The sequence below is a fragment of the Lutra lutra genome, chromosome 14 (genome assembly GCF_902655055.1).
Source record: "Lutra lutra chromosome 14, mLutLut1.2, whole genome shotgun sequence".
Classification (NCBI taxonomy): Eukaryota; Metazoa; Chordata; class Mammalia; order Carnivora; family Mustelidae; genus Lutra; species Lutra lutra.
This window is the reverse complement of record NC_062291.1, coordinates 60,439,863-60,461,484: the sequence shown is the minus strand read 5'-3', so window position 1 is coordinate 60,461,484 and position 21,622 is coordinate 60,439,863. Positions and strand designations below refer to the sequence as shown.

At 36.7% G+C, this 21,622-nt stretch overlaps 1 protein-coding gene across 1 annotated transcript in view; it reads left to right on the top strand.

Annotated features, from left to right (window-relative positions):
- Nucleotides 1–21,622, top strand: part of CHUK (component of inhibitor of nuclear factor kappa B kinase complex) — a 45,458-nt gene that overhangs the window by 624 nt on the left and 23,212 nt on the right. The window contains 10 exon segments of the mRNA XM_047701564.1: nt 6,084–6,178; nt 9,123–9,237; nt 9,909–9,978; nt 10,869–10,957; nt 12,110–12,199; nt 12,342–12,466; nt 12,653–12,760; nt 13,351–13,486; nt 18,790–18,984; nt 19,975–20,077. Of these exon segments, the coding sequence (XP_047557520.1) occupies nt 6,084–6,178; nt 9,123–9,237; nt 9,909–9,978; nt 10,869–10,957; nt 12,110–12,199; nt 12,342–12,466; nt 12,653–12,760; nt 13,351–13,486; nt 18,790–18,984; nt 19,975–20,077 (1,126 nt within the window).

The window sequence follows — 21,622 nt, the reverse complement described above, 5'->3', positions numbered from 1 at the left end:
GGGGCTGGAATAGACACGAAAGGTTTCATGGGGTCCACAGTTAAGCATTTGGAGGCATTGGGTAGGCTTCAGATTTGGGGATGGGTTCTGGGTAGGGAATAGTGTGAGGATCAGCTGGTGAAGTGATCATGGCTTCCAAAGGGAAGGAAGTAGATTGGATGTAAGGTGCTCTTAGACACCTAACAGTCTAAGTAGGTGTCTAACTTCAGACTCAGGAATTTTGCTTTAATTGAAAATGTTTAACCATTTAGCAGCAGTTAATAATCATGTTTGAGCTATGCATCGTTCAGCATACCAATAAAAGCTACGAACCCTTTCCCTAGCAAAATGCACAGTTGCACATCCCCACCACCTTATGCATTGCCATTTGAGGGGGGTCATGCTCTCCTGAAGGACATTCAGAAACCTTTTAGAGGTATAGATCCTTGACTAATATTCCTTGCAGTACAGCCTTTATTTTGTCATACCGTAGAAGAGTTAAAATAATTATTTACATCCTGGGTCTGTTTGAGACTTAAATAAGATAGTATGTGTAAAGCTAAGTACAGTACCTGGCCTAAGTTTAGCCCTCAAATGTTGGCTCCTGCTGCTGCTGTATTGTTGCTGTTTTCATCATCTTTACCATTATTAATTGACTTTAAAAAAAGGAAATGTCGGGCGCCTGGGTGGCTCAGTGGGTTAAAGCCTCTGCCTTCAGCTCAGGTCATGATCCCAGGGTCCTGGGATCGAGCCCCGCATCGGGCTCTCTGCTTAGCGGGGAGCCTGCTTCCCCCTCTCTCTCTCTCTGCCTGCCTCTCTGCCTACTTGTGATCTCTGTCTGTCAAATAAATAAATAAAATCTTAAAAAAAAAAAAGGAAATGTCAAGATAAAATTGCTGTCTTTGAGAGATTGTTTTGTGAAAGATAAATCTGAGTGAAAAGCATGGGGTAAGATGAACAGTTATAATATTATTAAAGTGTTTGCAATTGATCTGTGAATGGAGAAATAAATTCAGGATTTGCTATCTTAAGAAATAGGGGGTATAGGTAGAGAACCTGTAATATAGGATGCGAGGTAGGGAACATTAGAGTATACCTGGGAGGAATAGGCATGTTTCTATGGCAGTCACAATGACACATGTCACCGAACTGAGGAAATTTTGTGATGCAGCTTTCTAGATAGATTATAGGAAGACATCTTGGAGAGAGGGAGAATGGGAGGTGAAGGACTAAGGTGTTGAGTGCGTTGACAGCTAGACAAGTAGTAAATTTAATAATTCTCATAATCAGAGAGGACAAAAGGCACTCAAAGAGAAAAGAGGGAGCCAGGCATTTCTAGTGGAATGTTACCTATGGCCTTGTTTTCTAAGCCTGCCCATCAGCTTGGTCATAAGAAAAAAAATATCCTTGTTTTTCTTGGTCCCTGACTGGGGATAGATAGATCAACACATCACTTTTTAAAAAGAATTATAGTAAAGTATATATAAAGTTTACCATTTTAACCATTTTTAAGTGTACAGTACAGTGGCATTAAGTACATTCACATTGGTATGCAACCATTACCGCCATCTATTTCCAGAACGTTTTAATCTTACTGAACTGAAACTCTGTAATCATTAAATGATAACTCCCAATAACTCCACATTGTCCCTGCCTCCCCACAACCACACTTTTACTTTCTGTCTCTATGAAATTCATTACTTTTTTCTTAAGATATTGTTTATTTATTTGGCAGAGAGAGACACAGCATGAGAGGGAACACAAGCAGGGAGAGTGAGAGAGGGAGAAGCAGGCTTCTTGCTGAGCAGGGAGCCCAATGCGGGGCTCGAACCCAGGACCTGGGATCATGACCTGAGCCCAAGGTAGAGGGTTAACAACTGAGCCACCCAGGCACCCCTGGAATTCATTACTTTTTTTTTTTTTTAATAAATTCATTACTTTTTAAATGGAAGAGATTTGGGTTCCTTAGAATCCTAGAAATCTCTCAGGAACTTTTCCAGGTATCTAGACTGCTCATCCCTTAAACTGGGACATTTGACAACTGGGCATGTAGTGAAAAGAGAAGAAATACTCTGTCCTAAGAATTGGAAACAGCATTATTACTTTTCTAAGCCTGACTTTGCATTTTCCCTTAATAGCTTTAAATAACTTTGTGTTTGGGTGGAAGCCTTGTCCTAGTATTTTATCTACATCTCTCAAATCACAGTGAGGAAGAGAAAAGGATGTGAGATAGTTTATTATCTGATTATTATACTGGGTGCTGATGGTACCCAAGTCAACAAAAATATTTTTCTGCCCTCAGGGATATTTCAAGTCTAGTGGGAGAGGCAGACAATGTGGTAACCTATATAACAAAGGTATTTATGAAGTAGTGTGGAAGCTTGGCGAAAATAACCGAAGAATTCTTCCTAGGGAATAAGGTAGCACTTTTCAAAGTGCTTATGTGTTTGGGAAAATTAATCCTGTGAAATGCTTTGAAAAAAGAATACTGTGGTCAAATACATTGGGTAAATGCTGTGTATAACATTGTTTCACTTGGAGAGTCATAATCCACATTAGCATATTAAAAGCTCTGAGAAGCACTTTAGTAAAGAAACTAATTTAACTTTGTATTTTCCAGTTTTTTTTTATTGTGGTAAAATAGATAACATTTATCGTTTTTACAGTTCTGTGGCATTAAGTACATTCATATTGTTGTGCAGCAATCACTGCTGTCTGTCTCTGAAATATTCTCATGTTTTAGGGCTTAATGTTGTTCATGGTTATACTAAATTGTTCCCATGGTGGTAAAAGCTTACGTGGGACCTGGCTACAGCCAGGTACCTGCTCAAAACAAAAGAAAGGTTGAAAGGAGTGAGGTCTGTATTTAAGCTAGATTGTAGTGTATCCTAACCCCTTTCTTTTTTCTCTGTACATGGCCTATCTTATATCTAGCTTCTTCCCTTCACCATTCTTCTGCCCCCATTTAGAATATCCCATACAAGTTAATGTCTTGCTTCCTCTTCTATATACTCTACACACACACACACACACACACACACACACACACACACACACACATATATTTTTTTTTTCTTCCTGTTTGGTCCTGACTGCTGTTCCTGGGCTGCATTATTACTGTTGTAGGAATGTAATGAGGTCTGACTATTTCCTGTAATGTGCATCAGGTTGGGTTTAATTTCAGTCAGAATTGGCTAAATTACTAGTCATAGCTATTGTTAGGATTTTTAAAATGTCGTTTGAAATGTAAAGGTTAGGAACAAATTTTGGAGGGTTTTTTAGTTTAGGTTTGGTTATATTGAAACTATTTATTGCTGCTGAGGCCAAGTAGCTCTGAATTATCGTCTTCATTCTAATTATGCTGAAGGCTGGGGCCCTTGTTAGCTGTCTTGACTAAGCTCAAAAAGGGGTTTGTTGGGGAGACAAATCTTTGTATTTTTCTAGTTGTGTATAGGAGATGGTGTTCTGAAGAGACCTCTAATAGGATCAGACTCAGTCATTTTTTGCTTCTGTGGTTTGATGTGTTTGATTGATTGTTTCTTCTCAAGCCACTTCAGAACCTCAGAGTCTCACTCTTCATAACTTTTATCTTTTCTGAGTATTTCTAAACAAAAATTGTTAGTTCCCTAAGAACCTGGGTGACAAGTGTGACTTTTTTAAAAATCACTAAAAAAAGTAAAAGAGATTTGGTTCATTCTATAAAGAAGTATTTGTTTAATTATTATTAAAATTCTCAGTTCTAAGTATGTTAGAACTAAGTATGTTAGGACTGTTCTGTTAGAACTCAGTTCTAAGTATGTTAGTACAAGAGGTCTTTTATTTTTTTTCCTCTGAGAGGAAAAAAAAATGTATCTGTCTGATCTTCTTGGGCATTTGAGCTGTCAAGATTTTTCTCCCTTCTCTTTCTTTTTCTTTTTTTGTTGCTTTTTATTTTAATTCCATTAAGTATATGGTGTGATATAAGTTTCAGATGTACAATATAGTGATTGAACAGTTTGTACCTTACTCAGTGATCATTAGTGTAAGTGTACTCTTTAATCCCCATCACCTATTTCACCCATTCCCCACCTACCTCCCCTTCTGGTAACTATCCGTTTGTTCACTGTAACTAAGAGTCTCTTGGTTGTCTGTCTGTCTCTTTCTTTGCTTGTTTTGTTTCTTAAATTCCACATATGTGTGAAATCATGGGTATTTGTCTTTCTCTGACTGGTATTTCATTTAGCATTATATTCTGTAGCTCCATTCATGTTGTTGCAAATGGCAAGATTTCATTCCTCTTTATGGCTGAATAATATTCCATTTAATACTTACTACATCTTCATTCATTCATCTGTTGGTAGACACTTGGGCTGCTTCCATAAATTGGCTATTGTAAATAGTGCTGCAGTAAACATAGGGGTGCCTGTATCCCTTTGAATTAGTGTTTTTGTAGTTTTGGGGTACATACCTAGTACAATTACCATCATAGGGTAGTTGTATTTTTAACTTTCCAAGGTACCTCTATACTGTTTTCCACAGTGCCTGCACCAGTTTGTATTCCCATCCACAGTGCATGAGGTTTTTTTCTTCACATCCTCACCAACACTTGTTGTTTCTTGTATTTTTTATTTTAGCCATTCTGACGGGTATGAGATGATAGCTCATTGTAGTTTTGACTTGCATTACCCTGATGATGAGTGATGTTGAGCATCTTTTCATGTATCTGTTGGCTGTTTATCTTCTTTGGGGAACTGTCTATTCCTGTCTTCCGCCCATTTTTAGTTGGCTGATTTGTTTTTTGGGTGTTGAGTTATATCAGTTTTTACATATTTTGGATACTATCCCTTACCAGATATGTCATTTGCAAATATCTTCTCCCATTCAGTGGTTGCCTTTTACTTTGGTTGATTGTTTCCTTTGCTGTGTGGAAGCTTTTTATTTGATATAGTCCCAATAGTGTATTTTTGCCTTTATTTCCCTTTCCTTAGAAGACATATCTAGAAAAATGTTGCTATGGCTGATGTCAGAGAAATTAACCCCTGTGTTCTTTTCTAGGATTTTTATGGTTTCAGGTCTCATATTTATGTCTTGAATCCTTTATTTATTTGTTTATTTATTTATTTAGAGTGTACACATGTGCGAGCAAGGGGAGGGATGGCGGGAAGACTGAGGGAGAGGGAGAAAGAGAATCCTAAACAGGCTTCATGTCCACCCTGGAGCCCAACACAGGGCTCAGTCTTACAACCCTGAGATCAAGGCCATGACGCAAATTCAAGAACCATATGCTTAACTGACTGAGGCACCCTGGCACCCCTGTTTTTAATCCATTTTGAGTGTATCTTTGTGTATAGTGTAAGAAAGTGGTCCAGTTTTACTCTTTTGCATGTAGTGGTCCAGTTTTCCAGCGCCATTTGTTGAAGAGACTATCTTTTTCCCATTGCATATTCTTGCCTCCTTTGTCCTGATTAATTGAGCACATAATGGTGGGTTTATTTCTGGGCTCTCAGTTCTGTTCTGTTGATCTCTTTGTCTATTTTTGTGTCACCATACTGTTTTTGATTACTACAGCTTTGAAAACAATTTTAAGTCTGGAATTGTGATATCTCCAGTTTTATTTTTCTTTTTTCAAGATTGCTTTGGCTATTCAAGGTCCTTTTTTGTGGAATCTTTACTTACGGTTTTCTGTGTATAGTATCATGTCATCTGCAAATAGTGAAAATTTTACTTCTTCCTTACTAATTTGGATGCTTTTTATTTCTTTTTGTGGTCTGATTGCTGTGGCTAGGACTTCCAGTACTATGTTGAATAAAAGTGGTGAGCATGGACATCTTTGTCTTGTTCCTGACCTTGGGGAAAAGTTCTCAGTTTTTCCCCATTGTATATGACGTTCGCTATGGGTTTTTCATTTTATGGAGGCCGGGGTGAAGGTTAGTTTTGAAGCATTGCTTTAATTGTCTCATGGTTTACCTAAAAAGGCATTGACTTAAGAAAGCTATAGATAAGTCTGTTTAATTAGTAAAGCTAAAGAATTTTGTTTTCCCAGGTTAGCATTTCTTTGATAGCAAGTAAATCTACACAAGAACCTAATTAATGTATTTTTCTCTGTTGATTTTCTATTTTGACAGGAACTTGATGTCAAAATAGCAATTAAGTCATGTCGCCTAGAGCTAAGTACCAAAAACAGAGAACGGTGGTGCCATGAAATCCAGATCATGAAGAAGTAAGTGTATTTGGTGACTTGTATTTCCCCAGCTCTGCAGCCTAGGAAGATGTCATCTTAGGGAAGGAGGATAAGAATCTGTTCTTCTCAGGATCTTTTAGAGAATGTGTCTTTTTTCCTCATCAAATATATATGTCCTATTCCAAATAATAGTATCACATTATGATTAAGTAGGTTTAGTTTTAAAAATCAGCTGAGGGGGCTCTTGGGTGGCTCATTTGAACAGTAGCTGCCTTTGGCACAGGTCATGATCTCAGGGTCCTGGGATGGAGCCCTGGGTTAGATTCCCTGCTCAGTGGGAGTCTGCTTCTTCCTCTGCCCCTCTCCCCCAGCTCGTGCTCACTTTTTCTCTCGAATAAATCTTAAAAAAAAAAAAAGTCAGCTAGGAATTATCAGACTCCATTCTCTGTGGGCAGAATCTTTTTCTTCTGGATATTGGACAATGTTTATCCACTATACTTTCTCATTAAATATGATCACTACTCTCATTTCTTTACTCTTACCTACTTTTGTTGAATAGTGCTTCTTTTGCTTCATACAAAATTACCCCAAAATGTAGTGGCTTAAAACACCAACCATTTGGGGGTACTTGGCTGGCTTAGTTGGAAGAGCATGTGACTCTTGATCTCAGGGTCATCAGTTCAAGCTCCACATTGGGTGTAGAGATTACTTAAATAAATTTAAAAAAGAAATCCCAACATTTAGTATCTCACAGTTTCTGTGGTTTAGGAATTTGGGAGTGACTTAGCTTAATGACTCTGACTCAGGAGATCCCTCCTGAAACATCGTAAAATGTTGAGTGGAGCTGCAGTATCCACTTCCAAGCTCATTTATATGGCTGTTGGCTAGAGGTATCAGTTGCTCATCATATGGGCCTCTGCATAGGGAAGCTTGAATATTTTCATGACATGGTAGCTAGCTTTCCCCAAAGTGAGTGATCTGAGGAGAAAGAACAAAGTGAAAGCTCACGTATCTTTTATGATCTTTCCTTGGAAATAATATCTTTTCTACCACATTCTGTTTGTTAGAAATGAGTCACTAGGTATAGCCTACGGTCAAGGGGAGGAGAAAAATTAAGCTCTTAAAGGGATAAGTGGGCATATTTTAAAATCTGCACAGGTAGGGGCACCTGGGTGGCTCAGTGGGTTAAAGCCTCTGCCTTCGGCTCAGGTGATGATCCCAGGGTCCTGGGATCGAGCCCCGCATCGGGCTCTCTGCTCAGCGGGGAGCCTGCTTCCCCCTCTCTCTCTGCCTGCCTCTCTGCCTACTTGTGATCTCTGTTTGTCAAATAAATAAAATCTTTAAAAAAATAATAATAATAAAATAAAATCTGCACAGGTAGTGTGCTAAGTGCTTTACAAATAATTCTACTCGTCACAGCAACCCTATTTTTAGGTGTTATCCCTGTTTTAAGATGAAGAAGTTGAGGGGTACCTGGGTGGCTCAGTGGGTTAAAGCCTCTGCCTTCGGCTCAGGTCATGATCCCAGGGTCCTGGGATCAAGCCCCACATCGGGCTCTCTGCTCTGTGGGGAGCCTGCTTCCTTCTCTCTCTCTGCCTACTTGTGAGCTCTGTCTGTCAAATAAATAAATAAATAAATAAATAAATAAATAAATAAAAAGAAGAGACGGGTTTATTTTTTTTATTTTTTTATTTTTATTTTTATTTTATTATTATTATTTTTTAAAGATTTTATTTATTTATTTGACAGACAGAGATCACAAGTAGGCAGAGAGACAGGCAGAGAGAGAGAGGGGGAAGCAGGCTCCCCGCCGAGCGGAGAGACCGATGTGGGGCTCGATCCCAGGACCCTGGGATCATGACCTGAGCTGAAGGCAGAGGCTTTAACCCGCTGAGCCACCCAGGCGCCCCAGAGAAGGGTTTTTTTTAAAAAAAAAATTAGGAAGTTGAAGCTCATAGAGTCATATAACTAATAGTTAATAGAATCTGGATTTGAAATAAGTACTTTCTGACTCCAGTGTCTTTGCTTAGTTCACTATTAAAGTACTCAGACTTGGCTATGTGGCAGAATCACCAGGAAACCTTGTTAACAGTAAAAATTCTTAGGCCCTGCACATAGAGAATCTGTTTTCTTAGGTCTCTAGGACCTGGTAATCTATTCCAGTTTTGAGATCCATTGCATTGATGATGATGATGATGATGATGATGATGATGATGGCTGGGATGATATATTGTTAAGTTAAAAAAAAAAAGATGTTAGAAAACAACATATAGTGAGATTTAGCATTTATTTAAAAACATGTTTATGTACAGATTGAAGCTAGAAGGAAATATGCCAAAATTTTAATATATTACCTATGGGTAACATAAGTGATTGTGGGAGAACCAATATGATAAAGACTTTGGAGCCAGACTGACAGACTTGAATCCTTCCTTGACCACCTCCTTGCTGTGTGATCCTATATTATTTAACCAATTTGTGCTTCTGTTTTCTCTTGTGTGATGAGACTATTAATAAGTCTACCTATAGTAGGATTATTGTGACAAGTAAATGAGTTAAAGTATGTAAAGTGGGTACTGTTTGGCACATAGAAATGTAATAGTAGTGACTGTGGTAGAATTTTTTTTTTCTGTATTTTATTTATTTTTAAAGATTTATTTATTTATTTTAGAGGGGGTGGGCTGAGGGAGAGAGAATCCCAAGCAGACTCTCTGCTGAGCCTGACACGGGGCTTGATCCTACGACCCTGAGATCATGACCTAAGCCAAAATCAAGAGTCAGAGGCTTAACTGATCAAGCCTCCCAGGTTCCCCATCTTATTTTATTTTGAAAATTATTAATTCTTTATTATACAAATAAGAAATTAGAATATTATAAATAATGCCAGCCTTTCTTCCACTGCCCCCCAATTAACTACCATTTCAAACCCAGTCTCTTTTCACTGGAAAAAAAAATTTTGATTATGTTTTCCCCTTCTTGTTAGGTTGAACCACGCCAATGTTGTAAAGGCCTGTGATGTACCTGAGGAATTGAATTTTTTAATTAATGATGTGCCTCTTCTAGCAATGGAATACTGTTCTGGAGGAGATCTCCGGAAGGTAGTGTGGATGTTTTGAGATGATGAGATAGTAAATCACTAACCTTAGCAATGCTTAAATCCTCTTTAATATGATAATCTAGACTAATAGTCAGTAAACTATGGCCTGTTACCTGCTTTTGTGGTTGCTTTTTTACTACAACATCAGAGTTGAGTAATTGTGACAGAGACCTGTAGCCTGCAAAGCCGAAGATATTTACTTTATAGTTCTTTACTGGGAACATCTGCTAATGCCTGATTGAGAACATGCATTTTTTTGTAGGTGGTAGAGTTTGCAGGGTGGGAGTGGATTGATTGTGTTAGACCAAAATATCAATATCTAGGGTGTTTCTAAAGAAGTTGTGTTAAAAAAAAATTTTTTTTTTCTATTTTAGATCTTTCTCATCTCATTTTAAATCTGGCATATGACTGTTATTAAATATGTGAGGTTTTTTTCAACCTTTTTCAATTTCACATACTTTCCCCCTTTATCTTTACTTGTATAAGTCTTGTCATGAAATTAATTGTCCTCAGTATGGTTTTAGTAATTTTTCCCTTCTTACATTTTCTTAATTGTGACTTGTTTTCTTATTTGAATATTCTGTTAGTGTACAGTGATTAATGTATTGCTACTACTGCCCAGCAGTATTGGCAGTATACATTTTTAGACTTCTTTTTTTTTTTTTTCTTCAGTTACTCAACAAACCAGAAAATTGCTGTGGACTTAAAGAAAGCCAGATACTTTCTTTACTGAGTGATATAGGTATGTAATCAATTTGAAAATACTATCATAATTTAATGCCCCTTTGGTTTATAAAAGGATCTATATGCTACTTGGACATTAAGGAGAATTTTTGATGTACTATACAAAGCATGCACTGCTACATCTATAAGAAATTATCAGAAAAATTTAACTGTTGCTGTTGATGCTAAAACTAGGATATTTTGTTATTTTTTGTTTTTTTTGCTGGGAGTCCACTTTTCACTAGTAGATGTTCCAGTTGCTGACAAAAAATGGTGTGAAATGACCTTATTCAATTTTACTCTCCCTCCATCCCTCTCTGCCTAACATAGTAATTTTATTTACCAGTGGCATTGCATCTCATGGTTATTGGTCCTCAAGTCAACTCTTAGGATGAAATCTCTTTTTAATAATAATTATTCCTGAAAAATACCTAAAATTACGTGCACTTAGGTCCTTGGAAGAAGGTCAGAAGCCAAGAATATGTTTCCCTATATATTTTGATTTTGCTTCTATTCCTAGGTCGTGGAAGTCAAGTCTAGTTGAAGAAGATGATTTAGGTGGGAGGGAAAACTAGGGGGATTTATATAATTCTGCAGTATTTTTTTTTAATGTTAATTGGATTTTCTGTGGTGAGAATCTTTACTGGCATAATATCATTAATCATATAGTTATGATGGTCCTTATAAATATGAGCATCAGAGGGGTGCCTAGCTGGCTCAGTCAGAGGAGCATGCAGTGCTTGATTTCAGGGTTGTGAGTTCAAACCCCACGTTGGGTGTAGAGATTGCTTAAATAAACAAAATTTAGAAAACAAGTTCGACTGTCAGAGTAGATCTGTATAAAATGTGAGATGGATTTATTTTTAATAAATTTCTGTTACCTCAAAATACATTTTAAACTTTATTTAGGGTCTGGGATCCGATATTTGCATGAAAACAAAATTATACATCGTGATCTAAAACCTGAAAACATAGTTCTTCAGGATGTTGGTGGAAAGGTAGGTGAAACCTGAAGAAATGTTACATGCCAATTGAATACAGTCTCCCTGGTGTAGTCTTTGAAGTCTGTTGTCGTTCCATAGCATTTTATACTTTTTCTATCCCAGCCCTCATTATACTGAACTGTGGTTTTGTGTTTAGATGTTTGTCTTCTCTGCTAACACAGTGGTTCCATTAGAGAAGGAACTGTGCCTATCTTGCTCACTTCTGTTTTCTAATATAGTATCTAGTAGAGATAATAGGCAGTGAGTAAAAATAGTTTGTTAATCCCTTACAAAGCACATCCAACGCACATCCTGGATTTAGTTAAGTATGTTTATTTAACTATGTTTCTTATTTAAGAAAGAACAGACTCATCCTCCTCCCCAAAAGTCCTAAGTTCTATATTTAAGTAAAATTCAAAATCTTGATTTCTCAGATTCTTAAATGAGTCATCTTGAGGAGAACCAGAGATTATGCATTGATTCCTGGAATACTTGTATTTATCAGAATAATTTAAACAGTTTTCTTGTGACTAGCACTCAGGTTCCACTCCAATAAAGATGTAAAACCAAGAGTCTGAATTTTGAATTGGATTGTGTGGTCTTTAGTTGGTGATGGTGGTGGTCAGTTGAAGGTGATGAAACCTTGATGGTGCCTCTTCCCTTAGGAGCCTTTCATGTACGATTGGCAGCAACTGTTGCTGGTTTTTTTGTTTTGTTTTTTGTATCCAAAGACTTCAGGATATTCTTGGAGTTAGACTCGCTCAGTGGTATGATGCTTTTTCAAATTTGGAATCATCTTTACCTTTCCCTTCTGGTTTAATGGATCAAGCTTATTCTGAATATACCAAAATAAAAATTAATAGTCTATACTTAATTTTTAAGCATTTTTTATCATGTATCAGGTACTATGTTAGATTCTTTTGTTTCGTTATTTCATTGATCCTAATAATAATTCTGTGAAGTAAGGATTGTTGGTAATACCATCATTTAGGAAACAGAGAAGTAACTTGATCAAGGTCACATAAGCAGTGGAGCTCAGGCTTGAAATACGTTTGTGGTATTCCAGAGCCCAGGCTCTTCCCCACCACCCTCTCCAGAGCTTTAATAAGGACATTGTTGGCTCTCCCTTCCAGAGTTCTCAATCATTTAATACTTATTGTATTGCAGATTATGCATAAAATAATTGATCTGGGATATGCCAAAGATGTTGATCAAGGAAGTCTGTGTACATCTTTTGTGGGAACACTGCAATATCTGGTGAGACATGGATTGTTTCTTTGAATTCAAGTGTATGGGATTCATGTTCTTATTTCTGAAGGTCAAATATAGTAGTTCAAAAATAAAGTAGCTTTTCTCTTACAGTGTTGATGTTTAAAGCATTTTTGTTTCTCTTTTTAAGGCCCCAGAACTCTTTGAGAATAAGCCTTACTCAGCTACTGTTGATTATTGGAGCTTTGGGACCATGGTCTTTGAATGTATTGCTGGATATAGGCCTTTTTTGCATCATCTACAGCCATTTACCTGGTAAGAAATGGAGGAGAACTTTGGTGTGTTTGATGGGAATAGAAATTTTCAGTTAATCTGCTCTTTTTCCTTCCACTCCCCTCATATGGCGTAATTGCCTTTTAAACAAATAATTGAATAAAAATAAATGTCAAAAAATTATAGAGTGTGAGAATCAGTTGTCAATTGAGGTAACTTGTTTTATAGGCATGAGAAGATTAAGAAGAAGGATCCAAAGTGTATATTTGCATGTGAAGAGATGACAGGAGAAGTTCGGTTTAGTAGTCATTTACCTCAACCAAATAGCCTTTGTAGGTAAGTATATTTTAGTTGAGGAAGTTCACCTTAGTTTCTTTAGGGTTATTAAAAAAACAGTAGAATTGTTGTCTGTTTGAAGTAGTACTGTGCAGTAAAACTTTCTGCAGTAAAACTATAAAACAGTTTTATATCTGTGATGGCCCCATTAGACTGTTGAGCACTTGAAAGGTTGTAGTGTGACAGAAGAACTCAATTTTAAATTTTATTTAATTTTAATTAATGTAAGTGTAAATGCAAATAACCGCTTGTGACTAGAGGCTACTATTTTGGACAGCACAGGTCTAGTAGAAATAAGAACTCCTGCTATAAGAAGATTCTTGGGATACTGAAGTAAATGGGTTCCTTGGAGAAAGGAATGGACTTACCTGTTGAAGTTTCAAGTACTTACATGTGTAGGTTTTGGGTTGTTTTTTTATGGAAAAAAATTTGTTCCCTGTCATTTCATGAGTTACTTGAAAGTAAGATACAAAAGGATACAGGTGGGTAATGAGAAAGGACAGAACAACTTATCAGATTACCTTTTTTCACAATACTAAAGGGAAACTGGAACATAATGATTTTTCACCCTATTTTTGTATGCTCTCTAGTTTAATAGTAGAACCCATGGAAAACTGGCTTCAGTTGATGCTGAATTGGGATCCTCATCAAAGAGGAGGACCTGTTGACCTTACTTTGAAGCAGCCAAGATGTTTTGTATTAATGGATCACATTCTGAGTTTGAAGGTTAGTTTGAATGTGGTCTGCTTCATAAGACTTGCATTGAAGTTAACAAATTTACTTGGAAAACGAGCATAAACATTTTAATAATCTTTTCTGATGCTTATTTGAAAAGAAAATTACAGTTTTAGAGCTGATATGTTTTTACTTCTTTAGTAAGCCTTCTCAGTTTTATTTCTAAGTGGTCTTTATTGATTGCTTTTATGAAACTTCTTTTGGATTCTCCTTTTCCTTCTGTTGGTGCCATTAGACCTCATTCATTTGGGTGCAGTCACACTGTATTTGGTTTGGTGAGGAAGTTTCCTGCTTGACTTTAATGCCTCTATACTTCCTCTCTGTCCTACAGTTCATGCAGCAAGAACTACCCTTCTCTTCTTCTGAAAATGCTTTTTATTCTCCTGTCCAAGAAACCAACATAGTTCTTCTTGCCTATCAAGTCAAGTCTAAACTGATCTGCTTGCTTTTTGGAGCTTTCTTCATGCAGGTCCTCCCCAACCAAGTGCTTGCCGTGGCCATGCTTCTCTTACCTTTTACTTTGCTAGGTCCAGCTTGTCACTGCTCCTTATGCCATCAAGCACATTATCCATTTTTGTGCTTTGACACGCTCTCCTGCCCAGAATGATCTCTGTCTCTGTGTATCTTCTCAGCTACACTGGCACAGATTCAACTCTCCTTTTCTCTGAATGGTCTCTGTTGCATATTTTGTCATTTAAATCATATTTACTGTATTTTCTAATTGTTTCTCATCTTCCACTCATGCCTCTCCATATAGGTTATCTTCTTCTTTAATGCTGGGATTATTCTTACTACTTTTATTAACAGTCACTCACCCTACCATCATGCTATCCCTACCCCTGTGTTCTGTACAAAAGCCATGTATCAGGTTCTCAGTAAATATTCATTGGTATGAATGAGAGGCTCTGTTATGCTCTATACCCAGTAACAACCCTCATCTGCAGTCTTTCTATAGTTATTGATTTGGTAGTAGTAGATAAGGGTTTCTAAAGTTGGAAGAATCTGTGGTGAGGGCTCAGTGGTGAGCATCCAAGGCCATCTTGGAGGCAGGAGGAGGATAGTTAGGGGTGGGGCTAAATTTTATTTTCCAGAAAAAAAAAAAAATTGAAATGAGAAGTTATAATCATGTAAGGTTTTACTATAATATTGGCATGACTTATTAAATAGGAACTTTGGGGCCACGTTGATGTCATTCTTGGCTAATGCTGAAAAATTATCTGGCTTCTTGATTTGGTTTTCTTCTGTTGTGCCAAGGAATAAATTATTCTTTAGTGTGTTAGCCCAGCAGCACTTGGTGACATCTTTTAGTTCTTTGGTGCTCCTGAAAATTTTTGTCTTTTATCCCAGATTTTTTTCAGACTTGTCATGTGATTGTAGCATCATTTCCACTCTGAGTGTATGTGAACATGTGCTTATTATTGAACACAGGGAAAGAGTTCTCCTTACATGTTTTGTGGTCTGTAGACTTCAGTTTGCAGAACCACCATTTACCTGTCTGTGAAACTGGGGCAAATACTTACTTACTTTATCTATCTATCTATCTATCTATCTATCTTCAGCTCAGGTACAGTAATATCTTCTTTAAAGACTCAAAATTGTGAGATTGTGCAGGATAAGGTATGTGTAGGATACTATTCATAGTAATGGGGAGATGCTTCTGAGACATGATAATAGAACTGGATTTTGAAAGATGAGTAAGAATTAATCAGGGGAATGCGCAGGGAGAATGACTTACAGACAGGGGAATATCAGTAATACAGGAACATGAACTGCGAAACACTTTGCATTGTAGGACATTTTCTAAGGTGCTTATTATATTGTTCAAAGAAGGAATGATGTCTGTTTGATTTTCATTTAAAAAGTAAATCAACAAAACGGTTACTAGAATACTTCTTTCTTTTTAAAAAGATTGCATGATTTTCCAACTGTGTATTATGAAGAACTTTAAATAGGAAAGTTGAAAAAAGTATACAGAACTTTCCACTGAAGATAATGGTAAAACAGAAGTATTTGATTATTCCTTCTTTGCCTCCCTTTTCATGCTCCTAAGTATAAGTGTATCCTAAGTGTCTCTCCTTGGTTTTCTCTTTTTCAATATTACTTTTTCTTCCTTTCCTTTGTCATCTCTTTAGTTGTAGAACTTTATCTATAAACTGAATATGGACAACTTACAAATTTATTTCTTCAGTTGTGATTTTTCTACAGAGTGTTTGTAACTGCTAAATAACTATACTTGGTGGTCTCACTGACACCCAAAACTTAATTTATTAAAAACTGAACACCTGGGGCGCCTGGGTGGCTCAGTGGGTTAAGCCACTGCCTTCGGCTCAGGTCATGATCTCAGGGTCCTGGGATCGAGTCCCGCATCGGGCTCTCTGCTCAGCAGGGAGCCTGCTTCCCTCTCTCTCTCTCTCTGCCTGCCTCTCCGTCTACTTGTGATCTCTCTCTGTCAAATAAATAAAATCTTTAAAAAAAAATAAATAAAAAAAAATAAAAACTGAACACCTTTGCTCCATTAAATCTCTCCTATAGCTTTTCCTATGCTTCTTGCCACTGTCATCTTTCCAGCAACCTAGGTGGCATGGCTTGTCTGACTGTTCCTTCTCATTCAGTTGCATATCCAGATTTATCTTTTGAATGTTTTAACAATTCTGAGCTTGTCAAGTTCTCAATTTAAAAAGACTTCTTCCATTGTTTCTCTTTGCTTATCGAATAAAGTCCAAACCCGTACATTTAGTATTCAGTATTTGTCTTGGTCTCCTTTCATCCTATACTTGCAGCCTTATCTCCTATTATACCCTAAGGGAGCATCATTTGTATTATTTATACTTATTTTTTTATACTTATTTTTTTGGATTATTTATACTTATTATTATTTATACTTATTTTTAAAAAGATTTATTTATTTGAGAGAGCGAGTGGGGGGAGGGGCAGAGAGAGAGAATTTCCAGCAGATTCCCTGCTGAGCGTGGATTCCCCAACGCGGCTCTCATCTCAGGACCCTGAGATCATGACCTGAGCCAGAATCAAGAGATGGGTGCTCAACTGGCTGAGACACCCAGGTGTCCCTGGATTATTTATAATCTTTGATTATTCTCATCCATTTCTACCTCTCTGCCTCTGCCTACTTGTTTTCTACCTATAACCTTTCTTCTTTCAATCTTTCCTTGTTCTAATCTTCCTTTTCCTAAGTTTAGCTCATAGTGCCTCTTTTATAAAGTGTCCCTTTCCTTCCATGAAGTAAACTCCTTTGGAATCTGCACAATACTTAATAATATTATAGTACATATAGTATTTTGCCTTGTATTTTAGTTCTCTTCATGTTTAATATCTTCTATTTGGCCATTATCCTGTGGAGGGCAAGGATCATAAGTTACTCAATTTGCATATCTGCTACCATCACAATGGACTTAATAATATTTACCACAGTAGTCACTTATTAAATACTTGAGGGACAAAAGGATAAATGTAAGTTGTATTTCCTCTCTCTTTCTTTTGCTCTCTTATTGTTTCATCTTTGGTTGTGGGATTCTATGATTACTTACCTAGTTTGACATAAACCATGTGTAAAAGTATATATCCACCTTAGAATATTCATCCTATGTTTCTGCTGTTGCCATTAGCGGTAGTTGTTGTATTATAAGATCTGCTTAGAATGGGAAGGAGTGGAAGGTCTCAGTTGGGATACTTGTTTTGTAAATCCATGTCAACTTTGACAAGACCCTCCTCTTCCTCTCACCTTTTTCAAACATGAAAATCATTATAAAAGGAAAGTTAATGTTTTACCTTGGTAATAAGCATTTCTAGCAGAAATAATTTTAATCTAATAATATACTGTATATTAATTGAATTTAAAGAAAAAGTAATTTTAATCATTTGCATATACTAGTCAGCCTAACACACTGGAGAAACATAGGTATTAACTTTGTATGACTTATCTAAGAACAGTAGAAGGAAGAGGATTTAAAATCATGTTGTTTTCAAAAGACTTCTCAGGGTTCTGGTTTCTCTCTGCCAAAATGGAGCTTAGGGGGCGCCTGGGTGGCTCAGTGGGTTGAGCCTCTGCCTTCGGCTAAGGTCGTGATCCCAGGGTCCTGGGATCGAGCCCCACATCGGGCTCTCTGCTTGGCAGGGAGATTGCTTCCCTTCCTCTCTCTCTCTGCCTGCCTCTCTGCCTGCCTCTCTGCCTACTTGTGATCTCTCTCTGTCAAATAAATAAATAAAAATCTTTAAAAAAAAAAGACAAAATAGAGCTTAGAAGATCTAATTAACAGGATGTTATATGAAAACACTTAACTCTGTGGTTGGCATTTATTAGGGACTTCATAAATGGGAATATTTCCTTCCAGGTCTACAGTAAGTTTCTGAGAATAAATAAGGGTTGCCTTTTTATTTTTAATTTTTTTAATTTTTAAAAAGTAATTAATTTTTTTAAAGAGGGAGAGAGAATCCCAAGCAGGCTCCATGCTTAGAGTGTAGCCCGAGATGGGGCTTGATCTCACAACCCTGAGATCATGACCTGAGCTGAAATCAGAAGTTGGATGATTAACTGACTGAGCCACCTAAGCACCCCTAAGTGTTGACTTTTAGGATTGGGGTTTTTGTTTCTAGATTTTGTACATCCCTATAATTTTGAAACTTTATTCTTTGGATCTAACATCTGCTATACGAAAGTAAACTCTACTGTTCAGTTTTCAGAATGTCATTTCATAATTATGGAAGGAGATCTCACTTTAGAAAATGATAGAACCATGGGACGCCTGGGTGGCTCAGTTGGTTAAGCAGCTGCCTTCGGCTCAGGTCATGATCCCAGCGTCCTGGGATCGAGTCCCACATCGGGCTCCTTGTTCTGTGGGGAGCCTGCTTCTCCCTCTGCCTCTGCCTGCCACTCTGCCTGCCTGTGCTCGCTCTCTCTCTCTCTCTCTCTCTCTCTGACAAATAAATAAATAAAAAAAAAAATCTTTAAAAAAAAAAAAGAAAATGATAGAACCTTTTTTAGTATAGAGATAATGTATTTTGCTCATATTCCTTTAATATCTAGCAGTGAATCTTTTATGTAATAAATGATCAGTAATCATTTTTTTGGGTGCCTGGGTAGCTCAGTGAGTTAAAGCCTCTGCCTTTGGCTCAGGTCGATCCCAGGGTCTTGGGATCGAGCCCCACATCGGGCTCTCTGCTTGGTGGGAAGCCTGCTTCTTCCTCTCTCTCTGCCTGCCTCTCTGCATACTTGTGATCTCTGTCTGTCAAATAAGTAAAAATCTTTAAAAATAAATCATTTTTTCTCATTTATACAGATAGTACACATCCTAAATATGACTTCTGCAAAGATAATTTCTTTTTTGTTACCACCTGATGAAAGTCTTCATTCACTGCAGTCTCGTATTGAGCGTGAAACTGGAATAAATACTGGTTCTCAAGAGCTTCTTTCAGAGACGGGAATTTCTCTGGATCCTCGGAAACCAGCCTCTCAATGTGTTCTAGATGGAGTCGTAAGAGAATTCTGATATACCTAGAGTATAAGAAATCTGTTAGCATAGAGAGATTGCATGCCCTGCCTTTTTTTGATGCATAGTTGGAATCTCCTTGGGGGGGCGGGTGGGATGTACCTTACAATTCTTATTTTAATTTTATCCTACTCATTACTCTTATCATTGCTTTGCAAAGTGAACAAAATACGTTTTAAACTTTGTATGACTTTCTCTTTGGTGCCAGTTTTCTCCCCCCTTTGTTTCCCTCTTTTGTACTTAAAGCCTAGAACCTTGAAATTAGACCAGCACTCTCATAGATCCTGCCAGAGGATAGATGGATGGTAAAATATTGTGCTCATGACTCTTTTGTTGTTGTTGTTGTTTTACCTTTTTGAGGCAAATTTTATATATCGTGTAATTTACCCATTTCATGTGTACAATTCAGTGGTGCTTTTTTTGTTTAGTAAATTTGCCTAATTGTGCAGCCATTACTATAAATTTGTTTTAAGATTTCCATATCAATAAGATCCTTGATGTCCACTAACTCTTAATCTCCATTCTGTTCACTTCAGGCATCCACTAATTTACTTTCTATCTCAGTAATTTGCCTTTTCCAAATACTTCATATAAGTGGAATCATACAGTCTATAGCCTCTTGTGTCTGACTTCTTTAACTTAGTATTGTGTTTTGAAGGTTCATTTATGTCCTAGCATATATAAGAACTTCATTCCTTTTGATTACTAAATAGTATTCCCATTGTATGGATATATGTTGTTAAGACTTTTTGCTTTTGTCCTTTTGGGTCTTATGATTGTTTTTCAGTTTAGCCCATTCTACAGTTATTTATTTTTCCTAAGTAGTAATCTAGACCTTAAATTTGTAAGATGTATGCTAATAAACATTAATGTTACTCATTTGCATTTCACAATGAATTTCATAGGAAATGTGGTGTTTAAGTACTTAGAGAACCTAGTCTTTTCAAGGATTTTTTTAAATTGTTTCTTTTTCAGAGAGGCTGTGATAGCTATATGGTGTATTTGTTTGATAAAAGTAAGACTGTATATGAAGGACCATTTGCTTCCAGAAGTTTATCTGACTGTGTAAATTATATTGGTAAGTATAGCTCATATACTGACCGAGGTTTAAAGCTGAAGTACTATAATTTTGACTCAGTATGGTTAATAGAAATGGTCTTTTGGTGTTTCTGTTCTATATCTTATACTTTGGGTTCATAAGTGTGGTAAAAAATGAATTTATATAGTTTGGAAGGTGAAATTGTAGATTTCAAGTCACTTCTAGATCCCCTCATTTGGAAGAAGACTTACTTTCCACAGGATAGGGCTCTCATAGAAGAATGAGTCTCCACTATTAATTAAGCCTACTTTCTAGTTGTTCCTTAAGCATGTTCAAGTATTTTGTTTTATCATATGAATACTGCTTAATGTTCAAATGATTTCATTTATCCTGTGAAAATTATTCTTTTCTTTGGAAGAAATGATACATTTCTGTATACCCAAAACTAAAATCAAGCATAATATTAAAAAATCAAGAACAAGACTGGGCATAGGGCTAAAATTATGTAATCTTTCCTCTGTGTTACCTTTTTATTAGTTTTTTTTAACAATAGCTTTAAATTTACAGAAAATTGAGTAATAGTACAAAGTTTTCATGTTATTTGAGTAGATAGTACAAAGTTCTCATGTTATTCCCCTTTCCAACACATATCATTTCCCCAGTTGTTAACATCTTATATTGTATAGTACATTCGTTATGCATAAAGAACCAATAATATATAATTATTAACAAAGGCCCGTACTTTTTTCATTTTTTCCTTAGTTTTTATCTGGTGTCCTTATTCTGTTCCAGGATCTCACCCAGGATACCACATTACATTTAGTGGTCTTATCTCCTTGGGTTTTTCTTGGCCATGACAGTTTCCCAGACTTTTCCTTGTTTTTGATGACCTTGACAGCTTTGAGAAATACTGGTCAAGTATTTTTTAGGATACACCTCTGTTGCAGTTTGTCTGATTTTTTTTTTCCCCCTCATGATTAGAATAGGGTTAGGCTTTTGAGACATCACAGAAATAGTGTCATTTTCATCACATTTTATGAAGAGTATATACTTTGAATGTGATTTATGACTCTTGGTGATGACCTTGGGTCACCTGGCTAACGTAGTGTCTCTCAGATTTTTCCACCTTAAAGTTTATTCTCCCCTCTGACCCCTTCCATACTGTGAAGGAGGTCACTATGTAGAACCCAAGGAATTATGCTTCCCTTCCTTTAAGGATATAATACATAATTTCTTTGGAATTCTTTTGCATATGAGATTTGTCTCTTCTCTCCCATTTATTAATTTATTGTCATTTATTCTATCAATATGGATACATGGATATTTGTCTTATACTTTGGATTATAACCCAAGACTAACTAATTTTGTTCTTCAAATTGCTGCATTTTTGGTCCCTAGGAGCTATTTCATTTGGCTTTCTCTCCCTCTTTCACTTGTGCCATCAATTAGGGTTTTTTGATTTCTTTTTTTTTTTTAAGCACTTTTTTTCTGACACCAAAACAGGTTCCATGTCTGTCTTGTGTATTTCTTGTCCCAGTCCTAGGATCAGCCATTTCTCCAAGGAGCCCTGGTTCCTTTAATTGG